At 46.4% G+C, this 10949-nt stretch overlaps 1 protein-coding gene across 1 annotated transcript; it reads right to left on the reverse strand.

The window, feature by feature from the left end:
* Nucleotides 1-964: 964 nt before the first annotated feature.
* Nucleotides 965-5837, reverse strand: NDUFB8 (NADH:ubiquinone oxidoreductase subunit B8). The gene is made up of 5 exons (XM_045022635.1): nucleotides 5686-5837; nucleotides 4847-4973; nucleotides 3735-3834; nucleotides 1630-1785; nucleotides 965-1192 (listed from the first exon to the last, which is right to left on the reverse strand). Exons 1-5 carry the CDS (start codon nucleotides 5780-5782, stop codon nucleotides 1100-1102), a joined length of 573 nt encoding a protein of 190 aa, XP_044878570.1. The 5' UTR covers nucleotides 5783-5837; the 3' UTR covers nucleotides 965-1099.
* Nucleotides 5838-10949: the final 5112 nt, after the last annotated feature.

The raw sequence follows: 10949 nt of genomic DNA on the forward strand, positions 1-10949 counted from the left end.
CCAAGTACTCTAAATCAACTGGATCACCCTTGTCTATGTGCTTGTAGACACCCTTAAAGAATTCTAATAGATTGGTGAGGCATGATTTCCCTTTACAAATGCTATGTTGACTATTCCCACACATATCGTATTCATCTGTGTCTGATAGTTCTGTTCTTTACTATAGTTTCAAACACCCGCTGAACACTTATCACAGCTTGGAGTTCTAAGAACTTTAGAAAATGCTTTTCTTTACTTCCAGGCAAAAGGCAACACACTGAAATTATTTAAGTAAAATACAGTGCTACTACATACACTCCTTGAAACTTTCTAAAACATTGGGGAATAACTGAGTTCAGAAGACCAACCATGCCCTCAACAGCCAAGGTCAATAAGACACAGCAATAGGTCACTCCTACACTAAAGTGGCAGACTGTGGTAAGCAGCAATACTGCTCAAAATGGGTATAAGAATAGAGGGAGATTTTGCGCTGTGTGAGGGATAGAAGGTTTATCTAGTGAGGTGTATCGCTTCAAAGGCTGGGTTCTTCTGTGGTCCTAATCCACCAGTACATAAGGCAACTCAAACTTTTATTGTAGTTGCTGCTGAGGAGGGCTGAGAGAGAAGAGCCAACCCCATGAGGAAGTAAAATTATTCATAGTATAGATGGCATCATGGCAGAGTTGAATAACCCAAAGGAGTTGTGTCCATCTTTGAACATGTAATTGAATTCTGTTTTACTTTCTTCTCCTTCCAACAGCTGCAAGGATGACCTTGGTAGCTGGCACTGGAATCAGACATATCTAAAGAATTTCAGTGTCCATTTTACACACAGATTCATATCTGTGTGTAAGATACCTCCGGACTTCTTCCTGAAGCACCATCCTGTACACAAGGGAATTCTACCCCTGCTCCGAGACAATGATGGAGTCACTGTAACTTCACTGCCCACTTTATAGCCTCTTCAAAGAAAAGAAATCCACCACAAGATTTTTCACAATATATTTCATTAAGAGTAAATGTCTAAGAGAACAAGTGATTAGTGCATCCTGCAGTGAACACTCTGGAGGATCCCCAGTGTAAATATCCCAGGAGAAGAGCTACATTTCCCATGCATCTTTCAGATTTCATAGTTCTTCACCTCTGGGGGCTCTTTGCTGGGATCGCCCCCTCGCTCCAGGTACAGGTTATTGTAAGGATACTGCTTCGGTCCCTGCAGAGGAACATAGCTGTGAAGCAGCAAACTCAACACATTCAAACAGGCAACTTAGCAAACCTGCGGGCAAATACTTCACACTCACAGAGTGTTTTGTCTCTTTGATGCACCATGCAACCCTCACAGCACCACTCTGAAGCAAATGTTCTCCCACTATTACAGATGGGGACAGTGGGGCATTGAGACACCAAGGCCAACAGCCTGAAAGATATTTTAGCATCTAATTCCTATTGACTTCTACAGGAGTTACATGCCTAAGTACCTCTGAGGACTTGGGATCTAAGTGACTGGTCCAAAGCCACACCACTGGTGCAGCAGGGCCTTCGTATCCCCAAGATCTTCAACCTCAATAGGACGCTGCTCTGGGCATCTGGCAGTGGCATGCAGCAACTGTTCTTAGGAGATCTCTTGCCCCGCCCCACCTCATTACTCACCACAGGCATGTAGGATGGGTACATTTCTCCAAGCCAGAACATAAACAGCATGAAGCCAATAAAGAGTAAGAAGCGATTGCGCATGGTGTGCCAGGATACCACAGTGGGGGACGTGTCAACACGGGTCCGGAGAAACATGTCAAAGTGCCAGTGCATCTAAACAATACAGGGAGAGGCTCGGTTATATTATTCCAATAGCACTCTACAATTCTCTGGCTCTTCATCCAAGAAACTTAATGCAGTTTGCAGACATTAGAAATCACAACGCTACCAGAAGGAAAATTTTACCCTCATTTTACAGATGGGGATACAGTCACAGAGAAACTACGTGACTTGTCCAAGGTCAGGGTGAATTGATGGTGGTCAAGGACAGAACGCAGGAGCCCCGAGTTCCAGCTTTCTGCTCAAACAATTAGACAATATTACTTCATTTTTCAAAAAATATCATGAACCCACATTTATCCACCCACCACCACTTCAACTGTGTCTCAGAATGTCTTTTGTTCTCATGGTACTTCACAAAAAGGCACAGCAGGAATTGGTACAATGGTTTGTGGGGAGTTCCTGGCATATGAGGACCCCACAGATGTATATTGCTGAGTGGAGTTAGAATAGCAAAAAAGTCACAAGTTATTTCCTGCTACTTTAGAACAGGTTCCTTATCTACATAATGCACCAGGCACCAACAGATTAAGGATGGGATGGGAGTTATCCTATGACCTCCACAGGTTGAATACAATTGCTTGAACAGATGCACATTTAAGCATCTCATTCACGAGGGACTTTCACCCTAGAAGCTAAAAGTCAAGCATCTTAAACATGAGCGGCTAAGCAGAACACATAACCAGAATGCAGACAACTCAATGTTTCTGATCACATACCGTCTTCACTTTCCTAGTTCATTACTTCAGATGGTGGGCCTGACTGCACAGCTGTCTGATCTAACAGCAGCGGAGCCAGACTCTCACCATTACAAACAAAACCATCACTTACAAGTAAAGAGGGCAGTTTTTACTATTTCCAACACTTCTCACTGAAAACACTTGTGCTCCACTATGACCAAGAGACAGTATGTGCAACGGGAAATTACCACAACCCCAAATCACCCCAGGGACAGCAAATATCAATACAAAGCATTCTCAGCATTAGAGAGAGCCAAAGCACATAGGTATCTTGAATCACTGCAACACTTCTCATGCACCATTGCTTTTAAAAGCTCAATAGCCAAGCTGACAACTCCCAAGCCTTTCTATACTACACCTATGATCCTCGCTACATGAGAGAATGTACTGAGAGAGATTAGATAACTACTCAACGTAAATTCAAGTCACAGCATTGCTACAGGGCAAAAACATTGCCTTGAGTTACTTTTAGTCATCCCTCCACTATAATCAATTTTTTCAACCAAGCATTTTGAAATCCCCAGTACACACACAAAAGCTTGTTTCCCCTCTAGTTCTATTGCTTAAGGACAGCTTATGTCATCAACCAAGTGAAATAATTATGGTTCAGTTTCAACCACCTACAGAAACCCCACATTCTCTTACCAGCAAGAGTTACTAATCATTGGGAGTTGGCTCTTCTTAAGTCTCCTTTTCTAATGTCAGAAAGGAAGTTTCAAGCAGTTTCTAGGGAAAAGGCCACCCAGCACCTATTCCATTGAAAAGCAACCCCAGAACCAGTGATAGAAGTGGTAGGACCCACTGGGCTGAAAGGGCATGAACTTCTGTGATCTAGCAGAAAGGAGGGTTTAGTAATGCAAACATCAGATCTGAAGCAGTTAAGACTCTTCGATACATGTTCAAATCCCAGTATGGTTGACTCAGCCCTTCACCTTACTATGGAAGATGCTAAGATACAGAGGCCCTCTCTCATCTGCATGGACACTGAAAATCCTTTGACCTTGTCTGGGATTGATTGGGGGCGGGGGAAACGGGACGGCAGAATAGGGATTTACCCTGACTTTCTTAGCCTAAGATTTCCTTTCCAAACATTGGTGTGAGATGGTAAAGTATTACACAAATATTATTCTAGTTGAACATTAAAGCTCAGTACAAACAGCACTAATTTGGCAAGTTAGAGGCAAAAAGATCCACCATCCCTACCGGCTCTCCCCAGTTTTGTCTCAGACTGGGGTAGTCCCACTGATACCAGGGGTCTCTCTCATGATGAGATCGGTCAGGAAGTTTGGGATAATCACCATACCTATTGGAAACATACAAATAAAATACAAATAAAAAAGAAATTATTTATATCCATTGTATGATACAGCTCATTAGGACAATCTATTAAAATGGAATAGCAGAGCAAGAAAATTATTAGCTGCAGTAGCTCTTGAACTTACAGTATTTTGTAAATACATTTTAAAAACATGTTAACTAACATGGCATTGCTTGCCTTCATACTGATGACTTTGCTTATATGGTGTATCCTCTTCCCCTGGTTTATTTATTTTGTCTTTATACAAATTGCAAGTGCTACTGGAATATGCACAGCTTCTCCTCCTCTCTCCCTGTGACTATCTCAAGCCATCCCTCCCCACAGGATCCCTGAGGGGGCCATTTAGGGAGCTGGGGCAAAAATCTGCCAGGGATGGTACTTGGTCCTGCTAGTGAAGGCAGGGGGTTGGACTTGATGACCTTCAAGGTCCCTTCCAGTTCTATGAGATAGGTATATCTCCATATATTATTTAACTTGAAAGGCATTTTGCAGTTGGATCACCATTAACACCATATTACAGGTATTTGTGTCCCTGTTGTCATAGAAACTGAGCACCTCACAAATGTTAATTTAGCCACACAAGACCCCGTGAAGAAGGGACATATTATCCCCATTTCACAGACAGGGAACTAAGGCATGGAGAATGACTTGCTCAAGGTCATACAGTCTGTGGCAAAGCCTGGTATTGAACCCAGATCTTCTGGATCCCAGTCCAGTGCCTATACAACCATCCTCCATCCAAACATTACTTTCTCCACCCTCCATAATGTGTTGCTCCAGTGACTTGTTTTTATTTAACCTTTTAGAGAACATTGCCTTTTTGGAGTGTTGAGGGGTACATGAAGTGTTTTAATATTGCAGCAGGATACCTCAAGCACTTCAGTTGTAAGTGTTTTATATACTATTAAATAGATCCTCCCTGAAGCCTGGTACCAGCTGATACCTGCTTTTGCCTTTCTTCAAGGATCTAATGAGCTCAGTGCTTTACGTAGCTCACCCCATGCCATCATCCGGATATGGCTCATAGTCCTCCACCCTCATGTTGTATTTCTTTGCAGCAGCTGCCTTTTCCTCTGGGGTCTTGGGGTAAGGTCCAGGCATCAAGTGCTTGGGCAAGTCCGAAGCTGAAGGCAGAAAACACAAGTCAAAGCTCTTTGGGAGTCTCATCACAACAGGATAAGTTCATGGAGGATAGGTCCATCAATGGCTATTAGCTAGGACTGGCAGGGATGGTGTCCCTAGCCGGTCTGCCAGAAGCTGGGAACAGGCGACAGGGAATGGAACACTTGGTGATTACCTGTTCAGTTCATTCCCACTGAAGCACCTGGCATTGGCCACTGTTGGAAGACGGGATACTGGGCTAGATGGACCTTTGGTCTGACCCAGTATGGCCGTTCTTATGTCCAAGGCAGAGGCACAGCCAGTAGCAGCCAATGATGGTTGCACCCCAATACATAGTAGACAGTGAAAGGAGGGCCTGCTTCACAGTATCACCCCCACCCCCAGGTTAGGGGGCAAATTACTTGCATTGGGGGTATCAGACACAAGAATCCAAGTCTCTGTGCGGTGGCCGAGGGAGGGCAGCTCCTCGTCACCTGAGTCTGCAATTACTGAATCACGGACAAGGATCCAGGACTACACAAGAGACTGCTCCCACTAAAGGGCGCCCAGCCCCCTCCCCACCAAGCCCTCTCCCCCGGGGCACCCAAGAGCCCCAAGCCGCCCCCGCTCCACTGAGCCCGGCGCCGCAGACACCCAAGGGCACGTTCCCCCCAGGCCTGCCCCGGGGCTGCGCTGCCCCGTTACCCGCAGCGCAGGACGCCGCTCGCTCCTGACCTGCTCGGGCCCCTAGCGGGGCTGCCCGGCCCCCCGCCGCCCGCAGCAGGGTCGCCGCCCGCAGCCAGCGCGCAGCGCGCACCCCCACCACCGCCATCAGCTCCCCTCCGCCCGCACTGCGCAGGCGCTAAAATGACGGCGGCCGGGCAGGGTCAATACAGCCGAGGGGCGGACTCGGAGTTACGAGACGAGACGAGACGAGACGGGCCGGAGAGCGAAGTCGGGGGGGGGGGAGGGGGAGAGGCATTTGGAGAGGTGGGAGGGTTAAAGTGGTTTACAAGGGTTGGGGAGGCGGGGGGGCTCAGGGAGGTTAGAGGGGTTTGGGGAGGGGGCTTGGGGGTGAGGGGTTTACAAGGGTTGGGGAGGTGGGGGGCTCAGGGAGGTTAGAGGGGTTTGGGGAGGGGGGTTTAGGGGGGTGAGGGGTTTACAAGGGTTGGGGAGGTGGGGGCTCAGGGAGGTTAGAGGGGTTTGGGGAGGGGGGGAGGGGTTTACAAGGGTTGGGGAGGTGGGGGGCTCAGGGAGGTTAGAGGGGTTTGGGGAGGGGGCTTGGGGGTGAGGGATTTACAAGGGTTGGGGAGGTGGGGGGCTCAGGGAGATTAGAGGGGTTTGGGGAGGGGGATAAGAGGCAGGTGACGGGTTTGGAGAGGTGGGGGAGTTAGATGGGTTTGGGAAGATGCGGGGCTCAGAGAGGTTTGAGAAGGGAAGTTGAAGGGGGTGGGGAGTTAGCAGCATTAGGATGGTGGGGCTAGTGGGGTTTGGGAGACAGGATGGGTTAGGCATGTGGGAGGTCAGACGCCCAATGGAAGGGACGGGTTAGGTTAGAGATGGGGTGCGATGGGGCAGGAAACTCTGGTGATTTGAGGCAAGTTGGGGATTTAGGTGAGGGGTTAAAGAGGTGGGGGCCCCAGAGAGGGGATTAAAGAGGCCTGGATGAACTGATGGCTCTTGGGATGCTGGCTGCACTGCAGCCCTTTCCTGCCCTGGGCTGTTCCTGGTTGGCAGGCATCTTGCAGCTCTGTCCCCCTAGCCTGGCAGTGATGCCTCTCCCTTTCCTTTTGCCCTTCTCCAGGGACTGGAGCACTTCATTGTCCAGTTGCTCTCCCAAATGGCACTGTACAAACCTAATCCTGTGTGGTATAGGGGACGGGCTATTTTATTGGCAGCTCTACAGAGCCAGAAAGAGAATCATACCAATGAAAGGCACCTGTTTCCAGGCAGGTCATATGGAAAACTAGACCAGCCCTAACCAGTGTGGTTACTTGGATTACTGCCAGTTTTGGGATAGCTCTTCCACGATGCAAACTGCAAAAACCTTCCCTGCTTTCCTGGTACAGCCCTGTCCTGCAGCATTACAGGAGCAACCATGCTTTCTTACCTCTCTTCTGTGTTCTCATTCCCTTTCTCATATCCATGTTGCAATATTATAAGATGCTTTCTCATTCCTCTAGTTGCACCAGCTCCCCACCATAGCATTACAGGAGCTTTCCTGTTTTCCCATTTCCCCTTTGCCATGCTCTCCAGCTCATACTTATCCAGCTACTTTACAGGACTTCCCTTCCTTTCTCTTTCTTCCATCCCCTTGGCTCAGAGCTGCAACTTGTCATTACAAGAGCTCACTCACCATTATCTTGTTAGGGAAGGGAAGCCAAGTACCTAGACCAAAAGGTAGTAATGTTATCAGTCTGATTTGGTAGCACTCCACACTCGCTTTGCCCAGAGGTGACTATGTCAGGTACAATGCAGCCATGGATTGGGCCTGTGGTACTAAGAGCTTAGGCTTCAATCCGCAATGAATTGTGCATTGGTCAGCACCCACTGATTCTGCTCACATGCTGCTGCTGGTTAGACCAGGCTTCTGGTTCCATTGAATCATAGAATCATAGAATCTCAGGGTTGGAAGGGACCTCAGGAGGTCATCTAGTCCAACCCCCTGCTCAAAGCAGGACCAAACCCAACTAAATCATCCCAGCCAGGGCTTTGTCAAGCCTGACCTTAAAAACCTCTAAGGAAGGAGATTCCACTACCTCCCTAGGTAACCCATTCCAGTTCTTCACCACCCTACTAGTGAAAAAGTTTTTCCTAATATCCAACCTAAACCTCCCCCTCTGCAACTTGAGACCATTACTCCTTGTTCTGTCATCTTCTACCACTGAGAACAGTCTAGATCCATCCTCTTTGGAACCCCCTTTCAGGTAGTTGAAAGCAGCTATCAAATCCCCCCTCATTCTTCTCTTCTGCAGACTAAACAATCCCAGTTCCCTCAGCCTCTCCTCATAAGTCATGTGCTCCAGCCCCCTAATCATTTTTGTTGCCCTCCACTGGACTCTCTCCAATTTATCCACATCCTTCTTGTAGTGTGGGGCCCAAAACTGGACACAGTACTCCAAATGAGGCCTCACCAGTGCTGAGTAGAGGGGGATGATCACATCCCTCGATCTGCTGGAAATGCCCCTACTTATACAACCCAAAATGCCATTAGCCTTCTTGGCAACAAGGGCACACTGTTGACTCATATTCAGCTTTTCGTCCACCGTAACCCCTAGGTCCTTTTCTGCAGAACTGCTACCCAGCCATTCGGTCCCTAGTCTGTAGCAGTGCATGGGATTCTTCCGTCCTAAGTGCAGGACTCTGCACTTGTCCTTGTTGAACCTCATCATATTTCTTTTGGCCCAATCCTCTAATTTGTCTAGGTCCCTCTGTATCCTATCCCTACCCTCCAGCGTATCAACAACTCCTCCCAGTTTAGTGTCATCTGCAAACTTGCTAAGGGTGCAGTCCACACCATCCTCCAGATCGTTAATGAAGATATTGAACAAAACCGGCCCCAGCACCGACCCTTGGGGCACTCCACTTGATACCGGCTGCCATCTAGACATGGAACCATTGATCACTACCCGTTGAGCCCGACCATCTAGCCAGTTTTCTATCCACCATTGGAATGGTTCACATGTGTAAGTCTGCAGGATCAGAGCCTTAGTCTGAAATGGGTTTGGGCAACACTGTCTTTTGGTTTTGATTTGTTCATGAGCTTCTCCCAAAAGTTCATAATTGTCTGTATCAGTGTTATCAGTTTATGCCAAAATTGCTTTCCTTTAATAGTGAATCTCACAAATGGGCAGAAGTGCCTTAGACCCTAGTCTACACTACAAAGTTTTGCTGGAATAGCTTGTATCGATTTGGTGAGTGAAATAAGCTGTCCCAGCAAGAGCCCTTTTATGCCTGTATAAGTGCACATACACTAGGGCTTTTGCTGCATAGAAATATCACACACACAAAAATCACACATCTAACTGACATTGCAATGCTGGCAAAGTGACTAATATAAACCTGGCCTTAGATTCTCATTTGACAAGTATAGCAAAGGGAAAGAAATTAGATGTCAACCCTTTTGTTTCTCAGGGGAAAACTGCCCATTCTGTCACTCAAGGTCACAACATACACACTTTTGCAACTTGAGAGAATTTCATTTTCAGCTTCATCAAAAACTTACTCTCAAGAAGCAAAATCTCACATCTAAAAATATTATTTAATCAACTATTGTTATTATAATATTGACTTAAAAGCTAATACATGAAAAGGGCATGGATGTGATATTTCTCTCTGGATGTCATCATCTGAAATGTGTTAATGAGAATTTATTACAGATATTATCTTTCGAATACAGGGCAGCATCATATGAAAAAATAGGATCAATACTAAATAAGATCAATTCTGCAGTTGGCTCCGTTATGCAAATTGCCTTTTCTGTATCAGTATCAATATTATTAAAGTTAATACAGGAATGTAATTGTCTTATCTTGGTAGAGCCAGGAAAATATGAACAGCTGAAACAGTATGTTAATTTACTGATGTTATTTTTCAAATGTAGGCCATATATTATTGTACATAAGATCGATATTAACATTAATGGATTCTACAGTTTACTTCATTATGTAAACTCGGTGGTAGTTGAACTCATTTTCCTTCAGTTATTCACATCAGCCATAACGGGTAAATGTCTCTATAACGATCTACATTATAAACCTTTGCAGATCAAAACTTATCACAGATAATTTGTCATTAAACTCATTTGTTCTAATAACAACATTAATTATAAACCTACTAATTTAATGAAGACAGTGATAAACTGTATAGATGTATCTGAAATACAGTGCAAGTGTGTGGATGGGGGTGGGGAGGTTGAAATTTGAACCTATGTACATTTTTTTCAAAATGTCTTGTCTTGTTTAGATGTTGGTAGCTGAGCCCTGCCAAGTCCTTTGTAGTTAACAAACAAACATGCAGTGAAGTTACTAAGCCCTGGTCTACACTACAGGGTTAGGTTGAATTTAGCCGCTTTAGGTCGATTTTATAATGAATGCATCTACACAAGCAACCGTGTTCCGTCGACCTAAAGGGCTCTTAAAATCAATTTCTGTACTCCTCCCTGGCGAGGGGAGTAGTGCTAAAATTGACCTTGCTGGGTCGATTTTGGGGTAGTGCAGACGCAAATCGACGTTATTGGCCTCCGGGAGCTATCCCAGAGTGCTCCAATGTGACCGTTCTGGACAGCGCTTTCAACTCCGATGCACTAGCTAGGTACACAGGCAAAGCCCCAGGAACTTTTGAATTTCATTTCCTGTTTGGTCAGCGAGATGAGCTCAGCAGCACAGGTGACCATGCAGTCCCCCCAGAATCGCAAACGAGCTCCAGCAAGACACTGGATGTAATTACTGTATGGGGAGAAGAATCTGTGCAGGCAGAATTCCGATCAAAAAGAAGAAATGCTAATATATATGCCAAAATCGCACAGGGCATAATGGACAGAGGCTACAACAGGGACACACAGCAGAACCATGTGAAAGTCAAGGAGCTCAGACAAGGCTAACAAAAGACAAAGGAGGCAAATGGTCGCTCTGGGTCAGAGCCCCATACATGTCGCTTCTGTGATCAGCTGCATGGCATTCTAGGGGGGAACCCTACCACTACCCCACCATTGTCTGTGGACACCTGCAAGGGTGGAGTCTCATGCAACACAGAGGAGGATTTTATGGATGAGGAGGAGGAGAATGCGCAGCAGGCAAGTGGTGAATCCCTTCTCCCCGGCAACCAGGACCTTTTCATCACCCTGGAGCCAATACCCTCCCAAGGTGGGATCCTCGACCCTGAAGGCAGAGAAGGCCCTTCTGGTGAGTGCACATTTGTAGCTACAGTACAGGGTTTAAAAGCAATAGTTTGATTTGCCCTGAAGACTTGGGATGCATTCGTGGCCAATACAGCTACTG

Source organism: Mauremys mutica, chromosome 7, assembly GCF_020497125.1.
Source record: "Mauremys mutica isolate MM-2020 ecotype Southern chromosome 7, ASM2049712v1, whole genome shotgun sequence".
Lineage (NCBI taxonomy): Eukaryota > Metazoa > Chordata > Testudines > Geoemydidae > Mauremys > Mauremys mutica.

Excerpts from the sequence above, each read along its gene's own strand:
- NDUFB8 (XM_045022635.1), bottom strand. The coding sequence starts at position 5,782 with ATGGCGGTGGTGGGGGTGCGCGCTGCGCGCTGGCTGCGGGCGGCGACC. Across the intron at positions 4,974-5,685 it reads CCCGCTAGGGGCCCGAGCAG|CTTCGGACTTGCCCAAGCAC; the intron begins GTCAGGAGCGAG and ends TTCTGCCTTCAG. Across the intron at positions 1,786-3,734 it reads GACAAAACTGGGGAGAGCCG|ATGCACTGGCACTTTGACAT; the intron begins GTAGGGATGGTG and ends TGTATTGTTTAG.